The 25,705-nt window shown below is 46.9% G+C and overlaps 1 protein-coding gene across 1 annotated transcript in view; it reads left to right on the forward strand.

The window, feature by feature from the left end:
- Window positions 1–342: 342 nt before the first annotated feature.
- LOC138521775 (mucin-2-like) overlaps window positions 343–25,705 on the forward strand; it is a 128,895-nt gene continuing 103,532 nt past the window's right edge. Inside the window, exon 1 of the mRNA XM_069634851.1 lies at window positions 343–1,325. Within this exon, the coding sequence (XP_069490952.1) occupies window positions 941–1,325 (385 nt within the window). The 5' untranslated portion in view covers window positions 343–940. The remainder of the gene's footprint in view (window positions 1,326–25,705) is intronic.

Genomic DNA, 25,705 nt, shown 5'->3' on the forward strand with positions numbered 1-25,705 from the left:
GGCTTGTACCAAAGGTAAAACTTGTATTGCCAACTGTAGTCTTAATTGTGTGTAGTGGTCCCTAAGGGCACTGCACAGGATTCTGCCTAACAATAACTCCTGGACTTTGTGCAAATAAAGCGTGCTGTGGCATTGTGATTTCCACCTTGAAAACTGGTCTTGCCTCTTTATTCAGGGAATCTCCTGGAGGTTTGGTTGGGGGGGTGGGGGAGGGGTATGAATGAGGTAAGCATGTCGGTGTGTTTGGGGAGGCGCAGCTGTGGGATGTCCCAGCTAGGAAAGGTGACTGAGAAGTCTCCCTGGCGTGGCCCTGTGAGTGCCTGCGTCAGGGTGGGGAGTGTTGCTCAGTGATTCTGGAGAGGGAGGGAGCAGCTTTGCCCAGGGTGCCCCCGCCCAGGTGAGAGGATTAGTGGAGTGGAGAGCCGAGCCAAGCTGCTGGAGGCAGAAGTGAAGTGTACAGAGGCAGGCGCCAGGAGGTGCAGCGGGCCGGGTTTGCTGTAGTGTCAGGTAGCACTGGGGCAGGCTGCAGGAGAGGAGGTTGCACTGGGGCAGGCTGCAGGAGAGGAGGCTGCACTGGGACCGGCTGCAGGAGAGGAGGCTGCATTGGGACAGGCTGCAGGAGAGGAGGCTGCACTGGGACCGGCTGCAGGAGAGGAGGCTGCACTGGGACCGGCTGCAGGAGAGGAGGCTTCACCGGGGGAGACTTCACTAGAGGCTCACTGGGACAGGCTGCAGGAGAGGAGGCTGCAGCAGGACAGGCTGCAGGAGAGGAGGCTGCACTGGGATAGGCTTCACGAGAGGCTGCACTGGGACAGGCTGCAGGAGAGGAGGCTGCACTGGCGCAGGCCGCAGGAGAGGAGGCTGCACTGGGGCAGGCTGCAGAAGAAGAAGTTGCACTGGGACAGGCCGCAGGAGAGGAAGTTGCACTAGGACAGGCTGCATGAGAGGCTGCACTGGGGCAGGCTGCAGAAGAGGAGGCTGCACTGGGACAGGCCGCAGGAGAGGAAGTTGCACTGGGACAGGCTGCACGAGAGGTTGCATTGGGACAGGGTGCAGGCGAGGAGGCTGTACTGGGGCAGGCCGCAGGATTCTGGGCTGGGCCACCATGAGACTCGATGCTTCTCTGGCATGTCAAGTAGAGAAAGGAGGGCACCCTGCTGGAAGCCGGAATAGGGGCACTATTGGAGAATGCAGAGGGCATTGTGCTGAAGGCGGCATTGTTGCAGCCTACACTAGTGGACTGTGCTGGACCATCGGGTGCTGCGGGGCAGCCCTGACCCCACCCCGCAGGATGAATGTTACTGTCTGCTTGATCCTACTATGTGGTGAGTTCTACTTTTCAGCACTATATACATGCCAACCTTTCATATCTAGGAGTGACGTAGGCTAGCCTTCCTACTGTTATCATATGAGCCAGGATACTTTGATATCCATTGATCAGCCTCGGCAATTGTGTTACACCCTAATGCATTATGGGAGCTGTAGTCTTCACTGACTTCATTTGGGATAAGTTACCAGATCACAGGTATTTGTCAGAGGAAATGCCCAGGACTGGGTACTTGATGTCCAAGCGGCCTGGAGGTCCCCTGACAACCCTGCCGTTCACTCTTATTGATGGCCAACAATGGCGAGTAGTTTCAAGTCGGGAATAAATACGCCCCCTCTCCCCCCTTCCCCGACCCCTTACTGAGCAGTGGTGCTGGTAGTTTTCAAATGTTCACGATTTAATACAGAGCTTCGGGAGCGATCCCACTCTCTTCTATGCGCTGTAATAACGAGCTGCAGTGTTACCCAGCTCAACCTGTCAACTGTTAAGGATGGAGAATTGAGTCTGCGCTCGAGAAATGGTATTTTGTTTGCAGGTTCCACAGAGATCACAGCAGCAAGTGCTCAACTTGCTGAGCTATCATGGCCGGCGCCCTTTCTGAAACGTTATTATAAAAAAGGACTACAAATAAAAGAATACAAAAAAGAAAAAAAACAGATGTCCCTTCGTTTTTGACTATTAACTCGTGACGAGTTGGGAGCTCTGCAGCGGTACATTGCAACGTGCCCCGTCCCATTTGGGAGATGCTAGTCCAGTCCTGGTTTAAACGTTGCATTCTGGAACGTGGAGTCCTGGGCTTGTAATGTGCAAACTTAAAACCAAGAGTGCATTTGAGTCTCCTGAATGGAAAATGTTGACATGCATATTCGAAGAAAGGGAGGAGGGGGAGAAGTCAAGATGACACCGTTGGAAGCGCCATACATCCTGGCACTATACCAGGGTGAGGGTGACCCTCACACTCTCTCGGCAGATGTGCTTCACTGGGGCGTTTGCCTTTCTAACTATTCTGTTCAGGTGTCCTCGTGTGGCCATGAAGCTATGGAGGCCACATCTCGAGAGCCCGAGGTTCAAGACTAGCTCGTGTCCCATGTCGCGCTTAAATGTAGTACAACTGTTGCCTTTGGCTCAGTATGTCATCGGCCCTGAACACATCAGCTCCAATGAAGATCACATTAGAGCGCACGGATGGCCACGCCAGGGCGCACGAATAGGTTCACGGATGGCCAGACTAGGGCGCACGGATGGCCACACTAGGGAGCACGGATGGCCACACCAGGGCGCACGGATGGCCACGCTAGAGCGCGCAGATGGCCACGCTAGGGCGCGCAGTTGGCCGCGCTAGGGCGCACGGATGGCCACGCTAGAGCGCGTAGATGGCCACGCTAGGACGCGCAGATGGCCGCGCTAGAGGGAGCACGGATGGCCGCCCTAGAGGGAGCACGATGGCCACGCTAGAGTGCACATTTGGCCACACTAGGGCACACGGATGGCCACATTAGGGTGCGTGGGTGGCCACACTAGGGTGCGTGGGTGGCCACACTAGGGTGCGTGGATGGCCACACTAGGGCGCACAGATGGCCACGCTAGAGCACACGGATGGCTGCGCTAGACAGAGCACGGATGGCCATGCTAAAGCGCACGGATGGCTGCGCTAGAGCGCACAGATGGCCACAATAGGGTGTGCGGATGGCCATAGTAGTGTCACACGGATGGCCACACTAGGGTGCGTGGATGGCCACACTAGGGTGCACAGATGGACACGCTAGGGCACACAAATGGCCGCGCTAGAGAGAGCATGGAGGCAACGCTAGAGTGCACAGATGGCCACACTAGGGCACACGAATGGCCACACTAGGGCGCACAGATGGCCACACTAGGGTGCGTGGATGGCCACACTAGGGCGCACGAATGGCCACACTAGAGAGAGCACGGATGGCCACGCTAGAGTGTGCATATGGCCACACTAGGGCACACGGATGGCCACACTAGGGTGCATGGATGGCCACACTAGGGTGCGTGGATGGCCACACTAGGGCGCACAGATGGTCACGCTAGGGCGCACGCATGGCCATGCTAGAGCACAGAGGTGGCCACACTAGGGCTCACGGATGGCCACACTAGGGCGCACTGATAGTCGCGCTAGGGCGCATGAATGGCCACATTAGAGAGCACGGATGGCCACGCTAGAGTGCACAGATGGCCATGCTAGGGCACACGGATGGTCGCACTAGGGCCCACGAATGGTCACGCTAGTGCACACGAATAGCCACACTAGGAAGCACGGATGACCACGCTAGAGCACACAGATGGCCACACTAGGGCGCATGGATGGCCACACTAGGGCGCATTGAAGCTCGTGCTAGGGCACATGAATGATCGCACTAGGGCGCACGAATGGCCACGCTAAAGAGCACAGATGGCCACACTAGAGCGCACGGATGGCCGCGCTAGAGAGAGCACGGATGGCCACGCTAGAGTACACAGATGGCCACTAGGGCGCATGGATGGCCACACTAGGGTGCATGGATGGCCACACTAGGGCGCACGGATGGTCACACTAGGGCACACAGATGGTCGCGCTAGGGCGCATGAATGGCCATGCTAGAGAGAGCATGGATGGCCATGCTAGAGCACACAGATGGCCACACTAGGGCGCACAGATGGCCACACTAGAGCGCACGCATGGCCATGCTAGAGCACACAGATGGCCACACTAGGGCGCATGGATGGCCACACTAGGGCATGCGGAGGGCCGCGTTGGGGTGCACAAATGGTCACGCTAGGGTGCCTAAATGCCCACACTAGGGTGTGCGGATGGTCGTGCTAGGGCGCACAAATGGCCATGCTAAAGAGCACAGATGGCTACGCTAGAGCACACGAATGGCTGCGCTAGAGCACAGGAATGGCCACGCTAAATCGTAAAGATGGCCACACTAGTGTCTTGCTCCTCCCTCCAACCACGCTCCATCACCTCCTCTCGCTCAGCCAAAGACTTTGCCTTTCACCTCTCCTTTAAAATGTAATTACATAGTAAGAGCTACTCTGACGGCCCTCCTATCCCTACATTCCTCCAACTACATCCCTACGGCTCACCCAATTCTCATTCTCAGTCCCGTGCCCCCTGCTGCCTTTGACACTGTCAGTCCCCCCTCTCCTGTATGCATCCTCTCTAAACGGGAGATCTCGGACTCCGTCCAAGAATGCATCCTTCCCATGCACTAGGCTGGGCTTTCCCCATCATATCTAACACTGGCCCCCCCCTCACACTCGGTCTACACCCACTAGCCACTTTACACCTCCTCTCTAGGTAGACTAGTCGCTTCCTTCGGCTTTCCCCTCTACTCCTTCTCTTTCACCAGCTGAATCTTCTTCTCTTTGCCATTCCTCACACCTGAACTATCCTCCTGGCTCTCTGCCATCCGTTCCCGGTGGCACTTCAGTAGCTAATGCCCTACTCCTTCGAGAGCAGAGCCCTCTTCCCCCCCAGCTCCCAATGCTCATCTCTTCTCTCGCCCCCATTATCCATCCACCTCCCCCAGGCCTCCCAACTCCATCATGCAAGTCTTGGGGAACCTTACCATCCCCTTTGACAGGTAACTAAGTATTTATCAGTCCACTGCCACGGCTGCCAGGCTAAACCTACTGTATACCCGCATATCCGTCCCCACCTCACCTGCGACGCGACTAAAACCTCATCCTCAGCCATCTTGATCCCCGTTCTAGACTCCTCTTGGGCCATACTCTTGTAGAGAAGCCTCTCAATGCTTACACCCGAAAAAATACAACCCACTATGGAAAAAAGCCCAGCACACCTCTTGCAAGGAAAACAAGGTTTTATTCCCACAAAAATAGAAATGCGCCAGCCAAGAACTCTGCTGCCATGGAACGTTCTGGAAAAATCTGTACGAACAACACTTTATGAAGGCATACAGCGTCAAGTGACGTAAATGACATAAAGTGCAAACCCGCATGGCTGGTTGGTCGAGACCCTATACATAGGCTACCCACTCGATTCGGGATACCAGATCATTGGTCCCAGCCCTTTCTGTCCATCTTCTTCTACGTGGGTTCCTCCTTTCACGCCATTGGGCTTTTAGCTACCACTGATTGGGAATGATGTGAAGAAAAACAATACAGGCTCTAGCTCTAACCTGATTTGCACCTGGTACTGCAGACATGAGCTAAGAGGATACTTCGAGGCTATCGCTTCTAAGAAACTACAACTCGATTCCAGACACGTTGGTGCTCGACCAAAGCTACCCACCCTTGTTTTAGCTATGTTGTTTTATCCCTCTCTGCACCTCGCAAAACAAATCACATAAACTATGGTGAAGGCAACTAATTCATGTTTTCACATCTTTTCTGATCGATTGAGGGTCTAACTGTTTTATGGTTGGGGGTCTGGGACTGACTGGTATCTTGGAATGCTGGGGGTCTTGGGACTGGGGCTTTCGGGTGCTATCACTTAGAGCTGGGACAGGTCAGAGGCTAGGACCCTTCTTCTTGTGGGATCGCTTTTCACAGTGAACTTTCGCGCCCTCGTGGCCTTGCAGGGTGCATTCCTTCTGGGTTGCGAAATGTTGGCAACATGAGACAATGAAGGGTCTTTCAATATTTGCAGGTTCGGCCTAGTTTACCGGTGCCCAAGCTACAACCTATTCCCACATGCCTACACTTGTGTGTGACTCAGGCCTGCGGTCCTGGCTTCATCACAACACTAGGCCTCGATTTCAATATGGCTGCTACTATCTAAGATCTTGTTTGATTCCCCATGTATACTAGGGCATAAACGTGCACCCCCTTCCCTCACTATGGCCTCTAGTGACACCTCCCTGCCCCTGTAACCTCCTATAGCCCCTACTGCACATTCACAGGCCTCTGTTTCATCCGAAAGCGCTTGGAGGCCTGGGACGATCGTTTCTCCTTCCCAATATTCTCTACTCTTGTTTTTAGCCCCTCAACAAAATACATAACTTCTCTTTGTGAACTGCATCTGCAACCGCCCTCATTCCTTTCCCACCGCTGCCCTCCATCGTTGCGAATGATCATGTGGCACTGGTCTCTTGTCAAAGGCCTTCTTACCTGGCTTACTTCCCTCACCCGCACCTTGATGGTCTTAAACCCTGCTACCTTTGCCAAACTCACTCCCCCCAGCCGCCTCCTGCTACTACATCCTTCGTGCACCCCAGCACTGGAACTCCTCACCCCCTGATATCAAGAGTACAGCCACAACACAGGCCCTCAATACTGTTCTTTAAAAGACCCACATGTCCAGGGAAGGGGCACTGGAGATCACCAGCAGCGTCAACCCTCTGCCCGATTGCTCAACATGCGTGGCACACAGATGCCAATATCATAAACTGCCCATTCACAGTCTGTGGTGCACACAGCCCATGGTCCTATTTGTATCTTCTCCCTGCTCCACCTGGACCATGTTCTGCTCACTGTTCACCATCATTATTTAAAAAAAAAAAAACTGACAAGGGATTGCCCTGCTCGTGGCTGCATTGCTTGTGTACAGTGTTTATCTTCATAGAACTCCCATCTCTCCTCAATAAATACTGAGGACCCCCGGGCCTTTTCAGATTATAAATGCAAGACACTTCAATGCCATTTTAGATCATGAAGACTGCAGCTCCCAAAATGTATCCGTTTGGTAAATTGTAGCCCAGGGTTTCCCGTGACTTGAGGGCCACTTGCCAGCCTACTCATTTCCAGCTATCATCAGTGCACCCATGTGATCCATAGGCCAGTCTTTCACGGGAAGCCAAGCTGGGGTTACCAGGCGGCCACATGTCACCCGCGGTGCCACTTTTCCATTCCTCTACTTATCTTAAATTGTGAAAAATGGAAATTAAGACCTTACAACCAATGATTTGTAGGAAAGCCCAGGAGCGGAGGTGCAATTACCTGGATCCATCGGAAATGCACCAAAATGCCGCCCTCAGAATTCCGACTCCTGAAATTCCAACTTTTTTGTTGTTGACCCCCTTACACTACATATACATGTGGTGGGGGTATGGAATATAATAGTAATATGGGAGGCTGTGGGGGGACTACCCCGAATATCTAAGTGGTGAAAATGAAAAGGGGGTTGGAATTTTTTTTTATTTAAAAGTCTGCATTTTCGGTCGTCGGAATCCTGGAGGTCGTCATGATCACATAGATCCGATCCATCTGGTCCCCTTAGCCTGGAACCAAAACATTCGAATCATAAATCGTAGCCAGAGGGTTATGTTATGTCATGGTATTGTGATTGATACCGAGCACCGCTGCCATTTTCATGGTCTCCAGGCGCTCTGGAGGTTCTGAAAAGGAAGGAGGGCTCGGGAGGGTTGTTGCTTAGTAGGATCGAGAGGGCAAGCGCAAGAGAGCTTTGCTGTGCTGTTGGTAGCTACAGGTCAGAAAGACAGTCACTGTGCGCTGGATTTGCTTATAATTTGTAATGGTTTGGCAGTGTTTTGGAGTATGAATGTGTAAGGGCTGGTGTGTGTGTCTGTAGTGTAATTGTTCTGTAGTGTTTTGGGTTGAGTTGGGTGTTGTAGAGTGTGTGCAGTTAGTGGTGGTTTCAGGTTTCTGCTGTGGTACAGGCATGTATGTGTTTTTGTGTTTGGTGGTTGAGTGTGAGTATGCAGGCTCTTGGAAAGCTTTTGGTAGGGTTAGTGGTGAGTGGTCTGTGCGCTTCTTTGCAAGGGTTATGGCAAGGGTTATGTTGGGGTGGCTGGATTCATGTCTGTGTATGGTGGTTTGCATTAACATGCTTCATTTCGTTGGGTATCCATGTTTTTGGTGTTTTGGTTTTGGTGTCTCTCCTTGTGTTGTGGTTGGCTGCTTCTCTCTGATGCTATTGCTCAAGCTTCCCATGGTCATGCGTGAAGAGGCCATCCAGATCTGTTTTTGCTTGGAATTCTGGGACATGTAGTCTTCCTAAATTTCAAATGAGAAAGACAAAACGCCCAGTCCCAGAATTCAAAAGGAAAAAACAGGACAGGATGGCCTTCCCCTGCATGGCCACGGGACACCCGAGAGGTCTGCTTTGCTCCCACGGTGCTCCAGCAAGGGCTATCCGATCTGGTCTCTGAGAAGGAGATGGGCCCCTTCAGGGTGGTCATGACCATCGTGCGATTATTGGATGCTTGATTTAAAAACCTGAAGCGTTGGATACAGTCCTCTGGCTCTTTAAATGTTATTAATAAGTATTGTTTTATATCTGATCCAAACATGCTGTCTGACACAGTGGTATGATTTGACAAAATAGTTGGTTTAGCAGAAGAGACAGTTCATAGCTGCCAAATGGCCCCATTTCATGCATGACACCGCGTGCTAGCCTTCGCTTTTAACTTTGGATGCTAGGTTCGGCAGGCGCATACCCAGGGAGGGACCAGGCACGAATGCATCTTGGCCCAGAGTTGCTCCAACATAATTCCTAACAGCGCTGCGGAGTTCAAGCTAACAATAGAATCTACACTAGGCAAACAGAGGGGTTTTCCGTTTTTGTCTAAAAATGATCAAAGATTCGAGGCATCGAAGATTCAAAGGAAGCTCGTTCCACATTCGAGGGCCATGAATAAAGAACCTTCGCTCACCCCACGTTTTCGTTCTGAGCCTTGGGATCTGAAGGAGACGCTGGTCTAAGGAGCGCAATTGTCTCGGAGGGCAGTTTGGCTGGATTTTTGCACTCAGATAGGCCGGTGCCAGCCCATGGTAAAAAAACAGAACCTTATTAAGGTAAAAAAACAGAACTACACCCCCAAAGTGTGAAACTAAAAACCTTATGTGACATGGGGGCACTTGGACGCTATATGATATCACACACCCTATGAAATCAAAGGAAGAGACATCACACATCCCATAATACTGGTGATAGGAAAGGAAGATCCACCAAAAAAACCTCACTCGCCCTTTGACTCCCATTGGATGCCTATTTTACGTGCTTTATGGTAGGATAATTGCAGCCCGAGCAATGTTTTCGCATCAGGAAAGTGTCTCAAAGGTGAAGTCTCAGCTGGTACTGGGAGGCCCTTCCTGGAACCTAATAACAACCAATCCACTTTCAGCTTTCAGTCTAGACTAACCATTTACTTTACCAAAGAACAGCAGAGAGTCAAGGAGATCTCCTGAGAAAACGAGCGGGAGCCGCCTCCACACAGAATCTATAAGGCTCGGACTCGGGTGAGAGCGGCCAGGCCGCAGAGGAGAAGTGTGAGGGCCAAATACTGGAGGGGGCCGGTGACCTACACACTAAGCAAGGAACGCCGTCATTGAGTGTGGGGCGGACATAGCAATCACGGGCCCCAGCAAAACCAGTGGCATTCAGATGTGAGAGTTGGCCATTCATTCTTGCATGGCTAAATTGCCGCTGTGCAAAAAAAGTATTCTTTCAGTGCATTTTTGCACCAGGGCAAGCACGGTCTGCACTAGTGCAAATTCCAGAAAGATTCAGAGGGCACAAAACGCTGAGGTGTGGCTGGCTTGTGACCTCCGCAAAAGAGACCACGTCTCAGAAAACGTGGACATCCTTACACTGGCTCCCAAGAAGAGATCCAATTAGAATCAAACTTGCCTGAAATGATTGGAGGAGAGACGCCCAGTTGTAAATATGTTCCCACACGCTCTCTGTGTATTAACTGTTGTTAGCATCTTACCTTTGCGACGCTATGTCGGTTTTGCTGTGAGCCAAAAAACTGTTTTAGTACCGTGTGGTTACTCGTGGTGGTTTAGGTTGACAAAAAGCACTTTTGCCGCCAATCAGCTAGTCGGCTTGGACAAAATACCATCCAATGAAAATGTCGGCTGGTAAGGACAAGCACATGTTTCAGCCAATGAGTGATCCGGAACATTCTCCATTCCAGCAAATCACAGCGCAGGTTGGTGCCTTGCACCCACCCTGTTGACATTTGAGCAAAATTCTTGTCATTTCACTCTCGTGGCGGAGCAGAATTGAAGGGCAGAATTCTCTGATTCTTCCTACTGGTAAAAACCTTAGCCAGCCAGACTTCTTACCTATCTGCAGAGCCAGAAAAACCCATGAAGGCGTTTGCATCTTTTGGCTCTCCAGAGGTTTTCATCTGCAAGATCCACCATTATCAATGGTCGATGGTGAGGGATGATGGGGGTTGAGGTCCAAAACATCTGGAGAGGCTCAGGTTGCAGACCCCTGGGTAATGAGTAGTGCACGCCAAACAGATGCCTGTAAAGAAGAGGCGGCGGAACGAGGGTAGGTGCAACTTCAAGTTTTAATCCCAGGCCCGCTCGAAGAGCTCAGTTAACATCAAGCTCCAACTGTCTGCTCTCTGTCATGCGCCCGCAAAGCTACGAAAGTGAACACGAACGCGAGGCAGCGAGCAGAGGGACAATAGAACATTCTAAGTAGAAACAAATACAGTAAACATCACTAAATATCTCCCTTCCCTAAAAATTAAAATGGAAAGAAGAAAAATTACATCAAACAGTAAACTTTCTAATCGTAATAAATTATAAACAGCAGAGAAAGAAATTAGTCATGAAATCGATCTCCATGCACGTAATCTTCCATCCACACATTTTAGTGATTCTCCCTTTAGCAGTAACACTTATATTACTTGTACCAGCTTCCTCATTTCTTGTATAATCTCCTACACTCTGACGAGTTTTATTTCCATCCACCAACTCATCATCTGTGCAAACCCCTTGTAACTTGGTGACTTTTGCCAACCTACCCTTTGACCATACTTCCCCTCCTTCAAGCACAACTACTCCATTCCTGACTGCAGCAATTCTCCTTGGTCCAATAAATTTACTCTCTGTACACTTTTCCACAAACCTGGGATTCTTTATAAACACTTCCTCCCCAACACTCCATTCACACACCCATACATTCTTTCTGGTATCAAAATGCTCTTTATTCTTAACTTGCTCCTCCTCAATCAGCCTCATTATTTCCTTCCTATCCACATCAACTGTTCTTGCCAAACCTAACCACCGAGGGCAAAGTTTGGTTCCTGGTTCTCTGCCCTTTAGAGACACAAACGGAGTGACACCCGTTATCGAGTGCAGTGTCATCACATAGCTCCATGTTACATGTTTCAAAACTTCTCTCCATGGCTGCCCCATATGTAATGCCATCTGAATTCCTCCCTTCAACTAACTATTCACTCTTTCTACCAAACCATTCGCTCTTGGATGATATAGCGCTGTTCTTGTGTGGCCAATACCATAGCTCACCAAAAATTCTCTCATCCTTTCTGAAACAAAATGTACTCCATTATCTGATACCAACTCAGAAGGAACTCCTTCCTTCAAGAAAACCTTCTCTAGAAATTGAATCAAATCATTTGCCGCCACCTCTCTCACAGCTTTCCATTCTATCCACTTGGAATGGTAATCTACTAACACCAACAAATATTTGAATCCTTCGCCCAATCCTGCATTGGGACCCATAATGTCTACTGCCAACTTGGTCCAGGGCTGATCTGGAATAACATTGGGGATCAAAGGGGTTTCCCGTACTACCTTACACTTGTCACTAGATTGACACATCATGCAATCTTTTACTTTCATTTCAGCAACCTTATCTATTCCTGGCCATCAATTACTATTTCTCAGTTTTCTCTTCATCGCACTTTCACCGGGATGTTCTTGATAAGCCGACTCTACCAACTTACCCCTGATCCCCTCCCGTGGTATGCAAACCTGACCTCTCCACAACTTCCCTTTCACTAAACACAACTCTTCTTTGATCTCCCACCATAACTGGAATTTTTTGTCTACGTTTTTCTTTTCTGGACACCCCTTCACTGATCATCGTATGATCAATTTCAAAATCTCATCTTTTTGTTTTTCTTGCAACCACCTTTCGCGTCCTACAACATTCTCCACTTCTGCTACCATACCTTCATCTATATCTTCTATATCTATATCTTCACTCTTCACAAGTCCTTCCACTCCTTCCACGGGCAATCTGGACAGAAAATCTGCCACCACATTCTTCTTACCAGATAAGTAGCTCACTTCAGAATTATACATCTGCAACCCTAAACCCCACCTACTGATCCTTGGGGATTCCATTGCCCACCTGACACTCTCAAACAGTTGTACCATAGTTTTATGATCAGATCTTACCACACATTTCCTCCCCCACAGGAAATACTTAAAGTGATGAATGGCCCAAAACATTGTTAGGGTCTCTCATTCAATGACAGAGCAGTTACTCTCTGCACCTCTCAGTGGGCGTGACGCAAACGCACTTACTCTCTCTTCATTGTTTTTGTCATACTGTACCAAGGTCGCACCCAACCCAATGCCACTGGCGTCTACCACTAGAACACATTTGTCATATGCCATGAATTTTCCAATTGACGGTGCATTGAGTATTGCTTCTTTAATTTTCATAAATGCCTCCTCACATTCTATATTCCAAATTTGACACCCTTCCCCAATAAGATCCTCAATGGTGTAGATATGCTTGCAAAATCCCTAACAAGCTTGTGATAGTACTCCGCTAACCCAAGAAAGGACCTTACCTGGTCCTTGTTTTCTGGTCGGGGTGCATTTCCAATAGCTTTTACCAAATCTACCTTTGGCTTAATACCATCCTTGTCCACCACATGCCCAAAGAACTCCACACTCCCCACCCTGATACTGCATTTGCTCCTTCGCACAGTCAACCCCACCACACTCAACCTGTTCAACACCTGTGAGAGGATGACATCATGTTCTATCTCCGAGCAAGCAAACACCAAAATATCATCTTGAAAAACAACTATGTTCTGAATTCCCTCTAACACAGTCTCCATTACTCTTTGAAACACAGCAGCCGCTGATGCCAATCCAAACGGCATTCTGCAGTACTTAAATGTTCCCAACGGAGTCATAAATGCCGTCAAGTGTTGGCTTGCTTCCACTAAAGGCACTTGGTGGTAAGCCTGAGATAAGTCTATCACCGAAAAAATGCTGGCTCCATTAAATGTGGTACATTTTTTGCAATAATAGGAAGCGGGTGCTTATAAATCAAGATACCTCTGTTCAAGACCCTCAAGTCCAGACACAGCCTTATTTCACCATTGGATTTTGCTGCCACAACCACTGGCGAAAGCCACTTGGAAGCTTCAATCCTCTCAATTATCCCACCTTGCAATAGTTTTTGTATTTCCAGTTTGACTTTCTCTTTTAGGTGATGTGGTATGGGCCTGACTTTGTGTACCTTTGGAATCGCCCCACTTTTGAGAATGATTTCATGTTGAAATCCCTTGAGCATGCCTAGGTCTTCAGTAAATACTTCAGGAAATTCTCGTTCCCACCTATCCGTCACCTCTGCAACAGAGATGGGATAGTCCGCGTTTGCTTGTATTCTTATTCCAAGTTTTCTTTGTTCCGCCCATCCCAAAAGAGAAGATCCTTCTTTCGTCACGTAGACATCTGCATCACAACTCCGGCTCTTGTATTTTATGGATGCCCCGAACTTTCCTAATAATTTGATCTTAATATTACCATAGGCATATGGTTCAATTGTATGATTGTATGTTCGCTAAGCTGTTCAACTTTTCCTTGCACACATCCTTCAAACGTTTCCTTTGATATGAGAGTCCACCGTGAACAGCTGTCGACCTTCATGGTTACGACCCTGCCTTCAATCAGGAACACGTCCGTAGGTCCTTTTCCCCTGGGATGTAACTCAGCCACCTCCAACACGTGCTTGCTTTGAGCAAGAGTTGCATTATTCTCTTCCTGCTCGCGGATTCCAACCTCCACATGGTTCACCTGCCCTGATTCTTGGCATACTCTCGCAAAGTGTCCTCTTTTCTTGCACTTCAGGCAATTGATGTTCCTCGCTGGACAAAACAAGCTCGAGGATATGTGGCGATTGCTTCCACATTTAAAACACTTCACTTCCTTGAAGGTGTTGGGTCTTCTCATACTCCTGACAGCTGCAACCTCACCTCCTAATTTATCTGCTCTCATGTTCAACATGTACTTGCTTGTTTGCTCCATGCTTCATGCAATTTCTACTGCTGATTCCAGTGGAAGGTCATTAGACAATAGCCTTTCTTGTATCTTGACATTACTAGTGCAGCGAACCAGCTGATCCCTTATGAGTGAATCAGTAAGTAAACCAAAGTCACAGGTATGGCTTAGAGTTCTCAAAGCAACAACACAATTCTCTACAGGTTCTTGGGGTTCCTGTACTCTCTTGAAGAACTTATGCCTCTCAAAGGTAATGTTCCTTTTAAGCTCAAAGTGAATTGCCAACCTCTTTTCAGCTACACTGTATGAATCTGTTTCACCCTGGCCCTCCTGTGGTGGTTCGGGCAATCCGTTATATACGCTGCGGCCTTCAGCGCCTAAATTGTGCAGAAGAATGGCCTCCTTCCTGGCAGAAGCCTCCTATCGCAACGAGATATGTGTCAAACAGTTTTTTCCATCTATCCCACCTGATGCCAGCTTCAGGTAAGAATGGACGGGGTGCTGCCATACTTGCTGCCGCCATGCTGACTACCCCTTGTGATGATTTTTTAATATATTAACCCCAGATATGGCCAGTTGTGCTGCCTGTACAACAGATTCTGTGTCACTTCACTCTTCAGTGTGAAATTTCATTGATGGTTAATCAACACCTTTCTATCATTGATTACTTAACCTGAAATGTCTTTTGGGGTATAATTTATGCACTGTTTATTTTCAAAAGTCTCTTGTTGTTTGTATTTCCAAACAACTCCTGCTCCCTGGAGGTTAAAACAACAACATATAGTGTACAACGCTCGTAGGGCTTGACACACTATGTGTGTACTATTTGTGAGCCTTCCACAGTGGCTTCGGGTGCTAATGTGCTTGGCAAATCACTTTCAATGTCCCTCGCAGACAGCCTGCCTTTATCAAAGAGTTCAGACATACACCATCGGCTGTTTGCTGCTGGGCTCCTCCCACTAGGTGTCACAATCCTCAGCGTGGGTTGGCTGAGAGGAGCTGCCAATGGATAAAGCTCCTCAGCGTGTCCCCTTTAATTATTCCTCCCTCCCTTCGCCCCGCCTCCTGACCTTTGATCGATGTGTGCGTCGAGGAGGAGCGGGGCAGGGCCTTGGTGCACTCAGCTGCCAGGTGCGTCTACTCCACGATCCTTCGCAGGAGGAAGCTGCAGCCCACGTGGGCCGCGCACCCCAGCTAGCGTGAGCTGGCTCAGCACCGAGGGCAGGAACTTGTCGGCAGCCTGAGAGTGCTCGATCCCGCATGCACCCGATCCGCAGAAACGGATTTGAAGTCATCTTTCTCTCCGGCGGGCCTGCTACCATGCACCGGATCCCATCCTCGTCGCCATTGTAAAGAAGAGGCGGTGGAACGAGGTTAGGTGCAACTTCAAGTTTTAATTACAGGCCCGCTCGGAGAGCTCAGCCAACATCAAGCTCCAGCTGTCCGCTCTCTGACACGTACCCGCAAAGCTATGAAAGTAAACACGAACGAGAGGCAGAGAACAGAGTGACAATATAACATCCTAAGTAGAAACAAATACAGTAAACATCACTACAATGCCCTCACTCAAAGTAAACAAATCAAAGGGGGGGCACAGCATAAAGATGTGACTATATGTCCATTGCTGCGTACTAGCCGCATGCCTTGAGGGTCAACGTGAGCGGCAATTCAGACAACAGAACTATGCATGCAGCACATTCTAGCCCTCCCTGCAATTATGGGAACTGTAAAACTACTAGAACATAATCCAAAGTCTGCTGTTGCTAAAGCACTACAGCTACTGGTGGCCAACATGTCATGGCACACTTGGAAGCTAAGTGCAAAGAATTTCTGGCAGCTGAATAGCATTGAATTGGGGCAGATTTCTTGCACATAGGCCCATGGGGAGCCACTAGTGTGCCCCCCCCCGCTCTGCTCTCCTTACTGTGGCTTCAGCTCTGGCTCAGTCTGTGCCTTCACGGAGTTGCCTGTTGAAACTTCTTTGTTTGGAGAATTATCTGACAGAGATATTTGGATGGGGCATGCTAAGAGCGGGCAAATCATTGCGTTCCAGTCAGACTCACAAGACCCTACACGGAATCCCAAACAGGGCAAAATGTGTCTCTAATTGTGAAACATCTCTGAGCACAGCCCAGGACATACTCATTGGGAAGAAGAGACCAACGTTACCAAAATGTTGGTGCTTTCAAGGAGAACTCTGCATACCATTTCATCACCTACTGCATTGCTTCTGGGTGATGCTCCTTCATGAAGGACCGCAGGGGGGACTTTGCGGCATGTAGGCGAGCCTATGGGGATTTCTATGTTTAGTTTTGGCATATTAAAGCACTGACTGTATGTGAGCAAACAGTAATACTGTAGATGGTCGGAGATGGCGCTGGAATATTTCAGGCAAACAGAGATCCGGTTTGGCTGCACCGCCTCTTGTCTCAGTTAGCAGGAATGTTTTGGTCAGCATTTGGTATTATTAATATTGTTGTTAGTTTTTTATGGTGGGGCATTGGGCATGCACTCTGACCCGCTCCATCACCAGCCACAGTCATTGACAGAGAAAATCGCCAGACCTTCGAGGAACACCTCCAGACCATAGTCATTCATTGCACTCCATACCTGATCATGCTCCATAAACACCAAACATGGTCCAACATGGCCGGACCATGATCAACCATCGCTAACCATGACTGAGCATCAATCGGCAGACTATGGTGGATCATCACCAGAGCATGGCCAAGAACCAGCAGACCATGAATGACAATCGGATCAGTTGGCCGTCCATGGCGAACCATGGTCAACCATTGCAATACTCTAGTCGATCATCTGTGCCCCTGACCGATCATCATCAAACATTGCCAGCCATCTGTGCCCCTGACCGATCATCATCAAACATTGCCAGCTGTGGCAGATCATCTGCAACAATGGTTGACCATTTTCAACCACAGCTGATCATTTCGAACAATGGTAGATCCTCATCAACCACAGTCGATCATCTGCAACCATAGTCAAATATCGCCAACTATGGCTGATCATTGATAATCATGATCGACTATTGCTGACCATCGAGGCCAACTCCAGGTGTCTCTGCTTCTTACATCGGAGGAGGTTGATGTGAGCAATGCAGCTCCCTTTACCAAAGCCAGAACTGTTGGCTTTGCCAATGTTTGTTTGCTAAGCCGTATAGTGTCATAAAACATAATTTAAAGGACGCTAGGACCACAATATTGTGTCTCCATCCCCTAGAGTGTCTAAGCCTGTTTGCGTTGAATTTTGAATGAGGATAGAAACAATGTGTCCTTGAAGAAGTGTGTAAGCGTGGGGTCTTCAACCTGTGACTCTCCTGATGCTTTGGACTATGTCTCCCATGACCCCTCACCATTGACTTTGCTGACAAGGGCTAATAGGACTTATAATCCAAAACATCTGCAGAGCCAAAGGTCGCAGACCTCTGGTGTAAGCATTTGTCATTCATGTAATAAGCCCTTTTATTGATGGTTTTTGTCACGTGATAAACATGTTGCTGATGTCCACTTCAGAGCACTTTTTGTGGGCGTGTTGTGCTTTTCCATGGGACATGACTACTTAGCACCAGGACTCGTTGCTTTTGGCTGTCTAGCATAGGTGGTGGTGCACACACAATCCCAACGTGCCTTCGGCTGGACGGAAGGCCGTGTTCTCTGAATGGCCAATGAGAGGACTCTGCAGACTGTGTCTCACAGGTAGAAAGTGGTCCTAGGTACTTTCTGAAGCCCCGATAGGTTGGTTCTTCTCTGGTGAGGTTGGGAGTTTTCTCTTACTGTTCTGACTCCAAGAATCCTACATCTCCCTCTAAGCTGCCAAATTATGGTGGGTGGCGAGAGCCTTGGTTCCTGGGGTGAAGGGATTAATACACATATTTGGGTCCTTACCCCAATGATGCTTTGCGTAAAAGCAGAGTAGCTTGAACACCTTTCTTTGTTCAGAAACCAATACAGGCCGTTTAGGATGCCTTTTGCCTGAATTAGTTCCCCGGGTTGGAAGCAGAGTCCGGTTGCTCAGTTTCGCATCCTCTGTAATTGTACAAGTTGTCTCTTTTGTTGCGCTGGCAAGTTGATGTTACAATTGTCCAATCAATATAGAACCAGAGGTCTGTAGAGGTCCTGAGAATAATTTGTTGGTGGCTAGCTTTATCCACTGCTGCGTCAACTTTAATGAAATGGAGATAATTCTCAGGTACTTTGCCTGGGGTCCCCAAGACTGTTTGGCTATGAGTTGAAGGGATTGGGCTGAGTGGTTTTACACTGATCACAACACCCTCTGTTTGGACCTGTGGAGGCAGAGGAAACCCTTTCATCCAGTGGTACAAATGTCCAAGACAACGAGAGATTTTGGGTCAATGTTCAACCTCCGCCACTTTTTGGATAGGAATTTGGGAGTCTGCATATCATTGGGAAGTGAAAGGGATTTTGGTCAATTGTTTGCACCAGCAGTGTACACACATGCACATTTAACAGCAGTGAGGAGAGGGGTCAGCCCAACCTGTTCCCATCGTGATACTGGGTTTAGATTAACCTATTCGCACTTCTTGACTCAGGTCTTTGAGAAAGTCACGTACCTCTTGCGGAGGCAGGCTGCAGATGCCCAACTCCTCATTTACGCTTACAAGAAGACTCTACAGACCTCTGCTTTCATAGATCCTTCAAAGTGCTGTCGATTGGTTCTTTGGAGATCCCTACGTATATCCATGAGGGCTGATTGGGTACCGCTCATGGGCATGGATCTTCATTGTAGATCATTCGGGACACTGTTGGCCTAATCATTGGAGTTGGCGGCTGACTTCGCTCTGCAGGATCTTGGTTCGATAAGAGAAGTTTGCAACATGTCCATAGTTGTAAGACTCTTCAAGGAGACACTGTTAGTTTCTTTAGCAGCGGGGTTACACCCATGGATTCTGGAGGGCTTGCATCTCGATCCAGTTAGTCACTTGAGATCTCAATTATGGCTTAAAGTGGTGCTCTATACACGTAGGGAACGCATACTGCAACCTAAGACTCTGCAATAAATTGGGTTAACAAACTTCTTCCCTGTAAGACTTGGGAATTAAACAGTATTAACAACTACTGTCCTGGTTACAATTAGAATCAAAAAATAGGGCTCCTGGTGTGGAACCTATTCTACTTCAGGAGGGTTAACTAGGAAAACAAAAGATACAAATGAATAGGTCCAAGGATGCTAGGCTCAGAACAACACCTCCACATGTATTATCAAACTCTGCATTGCTAAGGAAGGAATCACTCTTCCTTCCTTATGAGTATGTTGTAGAGATAAATCTCATTTTTTTTATATTAGAGAAATTAAGACATCAAAATGGTTTGCCAAAACAGAACAATCAGACAAAAAAACAGAAAGATATTTACAACACACAGTGCCAAAAAAACATTTTTTGGGACAATCTCCAAATTGTGTGTGTGCAACAAACCCGACTCCTATTAGGATTTGCCAAGAAATTCACATATTACAGTGTACATATTCAAGTCAACATTTGTGAAAAACACATAGAACAATGGTGGGTACACAAAATTATTTTTCTTGCGTAAACAGCATTAATGTGCTGTAGTTTTGGGGGGAGTAGTGCGTCTACACCAGGTGTTTCAGCCGTTTCTAGGTGGGCTAGGTGTGCCTCATCTTTAACACGGCCTTCATCAGGACGGAGTTCTGTGTAGATTGACGTCTGTGCTGCAGGGGAAGGAGACTACAGTCAGGGGGGTGTCTGAGCCAAAATTATTTAGTTTGAGTGAATCACGTGTGGTTGATGTAAAATCAAAAAGCACATAGCTTACCTATGGGTTTATAGATTTCACAGGCGCTAAATTTGAGATCTGCTAGCCGCATGGGCTGGTCTCTGTATGATCCTGTTGCAAATAACAGAGAACGAGAGAAGCAAAGGGAGGTTGAAGCTAAACATGTCCCCGTTTAAAAAGGCATGAAAACATTTTTTTTTATTATATGCAGGGAAAAAAGTCTTACCTCTCGCTGGGGTCGAAAAATGCTGATCCAGGGTGGTATCAGTGGGAAACAGACACGGCTTGCACAGCTAAAAAATATATATGGCTCAAGGTGAGTGTGGTTACCTAGTAACAACTGTCTCGTATATATAGCAGTAAGTGCAGGGTTTATTTTAAAGTACCTGTGAGGGTTGCAGCATGGGCAGCCTGTCTGCAAAAAAGTACGAGCTGGAGCTCCTCAGGCTGCTGAGTCACAGATGAGACTGCAGGGGCCTGACTGCAAAGCGTTGGTAACGCTGTTGCTAGGTCCCTGTAGGTATTTATATGTCGGCCATCTTGGAATGGCCCTAGGATCGAGTGAGAAACAAAATAATGGATTCTGCTCCATCCGGGAGGCACAAAAAAAGCTCAATCAATTATGGGTGTGATTAGTGTCAACGCGTGTCTAAAAAGTTAATTTAGACAATATTGTTGACAAACGGTTGTCATGGCAACCGTAAGCATTGCGGAATGGCATTGTTTTTTTATACTCTGAAAAAACATAGCTAATGGCCCCATGAGGTTGTGATTACCGAAAATACTTCATTTCAATATACTGTGGCATGGATCACAAAATGTTTATGTGTCTCAGGAATCTCAGCAGAGAAAAACCATAATTAAGTAAGTGGACAGTTTGTATTGTATTACTAACAGTCCGAGAGGGTGAGAATTAGGGCGTGTCGCCTGGAAACTTAATACATAGTTTCATAATGACAGAAAACATTTGGAATTAACAAAGAAAGTATAGTTTTTCATGTAGGTGATTTCATACATTGACCAAAAAAACACACAGTGCCATAATGTCTACTGACTTCTGCATTTCATGAAATGAAAAATGATCATAGTGTTAAGAAGTTCATAGCTCATACTCAATCATTGGGCACATGTCATTACAGGAAAGACTTCCATTCAACTGACACATTTAGACCAGCCTGAACGGAGTTAAGTCTGTGGACCCACCATTGTTCTAATTGGGTCAGCGTTTTGTTCAGATCCCCCCCACGCTTTGCTCGTTTCACTTTTTGGAGGACAAACCATCTTAGATCAGTATCACTATGGTTCTTACTGATAAAATGCTCTACTAGGGGCTTGTCTGCTACCTTGTTCCTGATACAGGAACAATGTTCAGAGATGCGCATTTTGATGGCACGTGTGGTTTTTCCTATGTAGAGGAGTTTGCAAGGGCATTGTATTACATATATGACACCCTTCGTGTTGCAGTTTGTAAAATTTTTCATTATCCATTTAACTTGTGCATGTTCGAAAGATTTCTTTTGTAGGGTCAAAGGGCATGCCACACATTGACCACATTTGTGATGTCCAACTATCATAGGTAAATCCCATAGTGTGTTCTGTGTTTGTGGGGGTGGCTCTATGAAGGTGTGTACTAGAGTGTCTCTTAGATTTCTGTTTTTCTTGAAAGCAAAACATGGCACATTGTGCAGAGTGCCGGGGTGTTTCACCAAATGCCAGTTCTTCTTGATGGTTTTTTGGATCAATAGGCTCAAGGGTCCAAAAGTGGTGACACATACCAGTCTTCCCAAATCTTTTTTCGGTTTGTTTTCCAAACAGATTTCTCTAGGTGTATGTTTGGCTCTCTTTTTGGCTTGGTTGATGGCCTTTTTTGGATAGCCTCTCTCTGCAAGTCGTTGGGTTAGTCCTTCCGCATGTTGATGGAATTTTGCCAGTTCTGAACAATTTCTTCGTATACGCAAAAATTGTCCGTAAGGTAAATTGTACTTTAATCCCATCGGATGATAACTTTGGAAGTGCAACAAAGTGTTGCGGTCCGTGGGTTTTCGAAACAACTCAGTTTTTAGTCAATCCCCAGTCTTGTAGATATGCAGATCCAATAAATCTATTTGGTGGTGGTCCCAATGCATGGTAAAATTAATGTGAGTATTTCTTAAGTTGATCCAACTGTGGAACTGTTGTAGTTCCAAAGGTGTCCCCTGCCATATAATAATCACGTCGTCAATGTATCTCTTCCATAATGAGATGTTTCCTAGGAAGGGATTGTCTGGCGTGAAGACATGGTTCTTTTCGCAGCGGGCCATATATAGATTGGCAATGTCCGGGGCGAAAGTAGCGCCCATACTCACACCTTTAGTTTGTTTGTAGATTTGGTTCTGAAACAGAAAGAAATTTTCAGACATTGCCAATCTAGTGCACTCAAGGATGAAATTTGTGGGGGTAGAATCTAAGTCTTCTCTGGTGTTCAGGATGTCACGAATGGCTTCTAGACCTTCTTGTTGTGGTATCGATGTATATAGAGCCTCGACATCCATTGTGACGAGGAGGCTATCGGTGGTGAGGATGATGTCGTCAAGTAAGTTAATAGTGTTTGTGGTACCATGCATTGGGACCACCACCAAATAGATTTCTTGGATCTGCATATCTACAAGACCGGGGATCGACTAAAAACTGAGTTGTTTCGAAAACCCACGGACCGCAACACTTTGTTGCACTTCCAAAGTTATCATCCGATGGGATTAAAGTACAATTTACCTTACGGACAATTTTTACGTATACGAAGAAATTGTTCAGAACTGGCAAAATTCCATCAACATGCGGAAGGACTAACTCAACGACTTGCAGAGAGAGGCTATCCAAAAAAGGCCATCAACCAAGCCAAAAAGAGAGCCAAACATACACCTAGAGAAATCTGTTTGGAAAACAAACCGAAAAAAGATTTGGGAAGACTGGTATGTGTCACCACTTTTGGACCCTTGAGCCTATTGATCCAAAAAACCATCAAGAAGAACTGGCATTTGGTGAAACACCCCGGCACTCTGCACAATGTGCCATGTTTTGCTTTCAAGAAAAACAGAAATCTAAGAGACGCTCTAGTACAAACCTTCATAGAGCCACCCCCACAAACACAGAACACACTATGGGATTTACCTCCGATAGTTGGACATCACAAATGTGGTCAATGTGTGGCATGCCCTTTGACCCTACAAAAGAAATCTTTCGAACATGCACAAGTTAAATGGATAATGAAAGATTTTACAAACTGCAACACGAAGGGTGTCATATATGTAATACAATGCCCTTGCAAACTCCTCTACATAGGAAAAACCACACGTGCCATCAAAATGCGCATCCCTGAACATCGTTCCTGTATCAGGAAGAAGGTAGCAGACAAGCCCCTAGTAGAGCATTTTATCAGTAAGAACCATAGTGATACTGATCTAAGATGGTTTGTCCTCCAAAAAGTGAAACCAGCAAAGCGTGGAGGGGATCTGAACAAAACGCTGACCCAATTAGAACAACGGTGGGTCCACAGACTTAACTCCGTTCAGGCTGGTCTAAATGTGTCAGTTGAATGGAAGTCTTTCCTGTAATGACGTGTGCCCAATGATTGAGTATGAGCTATGAACTTCTTAACACTATGATCATTTTTCATTTCATGAAATGCAGAAGTCAGTAGACATTATGGCACTGTGTGTTTTTTTGGTCAATGTATGAAATCACCTACATGAAAAACTATACTTTCTTTGTTAATTCCAAATGTTTTCTGTCATTATGAAACTATGTATTAAGTTTCCAGGCGACACGCCCTAATTCTCACCCTCTCGGGCTGTTAGTAATACAATACAAACTGTCCACTTACTTAATTATGGTTTTTCTCTGCTGAGATTCCTGAGACACATAAACATTTTGTGATCCATGCCACAGCATATTGAAATGAAGTATTTTCGGTAATCACAACCTCATGGGGCCATTAGCTATGTTTTTTCAGAGTATAAAAAAACAATGCCATTCCGCAATGCTTACGGTTGCCATGACAACCGTTTGTCAACAATATTGTCTAAATTAACTTTTTAGACACGCCTGGACACTAATCACACCCATAATTGATTGAGCTTTTTTTGTGCCCCCCGGATGGAGCAGAATCCATCATTTTGTTTCTCACTCGATCCTAGGGACATTCCAAGATGGCCGACATATAAATACCTACAGGGACCTAGCAACAGCGTTACCAACGCTTTGCAGTCAGGCCCCTGCAGTCTCATCTGTGACTCAGCAGCCTGAGGAGCTCCAGCTCGTACTTTTTTGCAGACAGGCTGCCCATGCTGCAACCCTCACAGGTACTTTAAAATAAACCCTGCACTTACTGCTATATATACGAGACAGTTGTTACTAGGTAACCACACTCACCTTGAGCCATATATATTTTTTAGCTGTGCAAGCCGTGTCTGTTTCCCACTGATACCACCCTGGATCAGCATTTTTCGACCTCCAGCGAGAGGTAAGACTTTTTTCCCTGCATATAATAAATAAAAAAAATGTTCATGCCTTTTTAAACGGGGACATGTTTAGCTTCAACCTCCCTTTGCTTCTCTCGTTCTCTGTTATTTGCAACAGGATCATACAGAGACCAGCCCATGCGGCTAGCAGATCTCAAATTTAGCGCCTGTGAAATCTATTAACCCATAGGTAAGCTATGCGCTTTTTGATTTTACATCAACCACACGTGATTCACTCAAACTAAATAATTTTGGCTCAGACACCCCCCTGACTGTAGTCTCCTTCCCCTGCAGCACAGACGTCAATCTACACAGAACTCCGTCCTGATGAAGGCCGTGTTAAAGATGAGGCACACCTAGCCCACCTAGAAACGGCTGAAACACCTGGTGTAGACGCACTACTCCCCCCAAAACTACAGCACATTAATGCTGTTTACGCAAGAAAAATAATTTTGTGTACCCACCATTGTTCTATGTGTTTTTCACAAATGTTGACTTGAATATGTACACTGTAATATGTCATTTTCTTGGCAAATCCTAACAGGAGTCGGGTTTGTTGCACACACACAATTTGGAGATTGTCCCAAAAAATGTTTTTTTGGCACTGTGTGTTGTAAATATCTTTCTGTTTTTTTGTCTGATTGTTCTGTTTTAGCAAACCATTTTGATGTCTTAATTTCTCTAAATGTTGGATTTATGTCTTTTTGCATACAACTCTAATATAAAAAAATGAGATTTATCTCTACAACATACTATTGAAGAGTGATTCCTTCCTTAGCAATGCAGAGTTTGATAATACATGTGGAGGTGTTGTTCTGAGCCTAGCATCCTTGGACCTATTCATTTGTATCTTTTGTTTTCCTAGTTAACCCTCCTGGGTAGAATAGGTTCCACACCAGGAGCCCTATTTTTTGATTCTAGTCTGTACAGCCCGTGGCTGTGGGCATCGACCGACCCATAACAAGGTCAAAATCTAGCTATAGTAAAACAAATTTCCATCTGTCATCTATGGATAACGTCAACGTAGTCTCGTATACCGATGACTATTTTAAACAACTTCTAGGGACCACCTTCACACTACGAAACGAGGAGGGTGTGCTCACTAGAGGTTTGACTGAGGACCTATTAGAAATACTCAATCAAAAGAAAAAAAGAATAATTCGAAC

This window comes from Ambystoma mexicanum, chromosome 13 (assembly GCF_040938575.1).
Source record: "Ambystoma mexicanum isolate Mex_15411 chromosome 13, UKY_AmexF1_1, whole genome shotgun sequence".
NCBI classification, from domain to species: Eukaryota; Metazoa; Chordata; class Amphibia; order Caudata; family Ambystomatidae; genus Ambystoma; species Ambystoma mexicanum.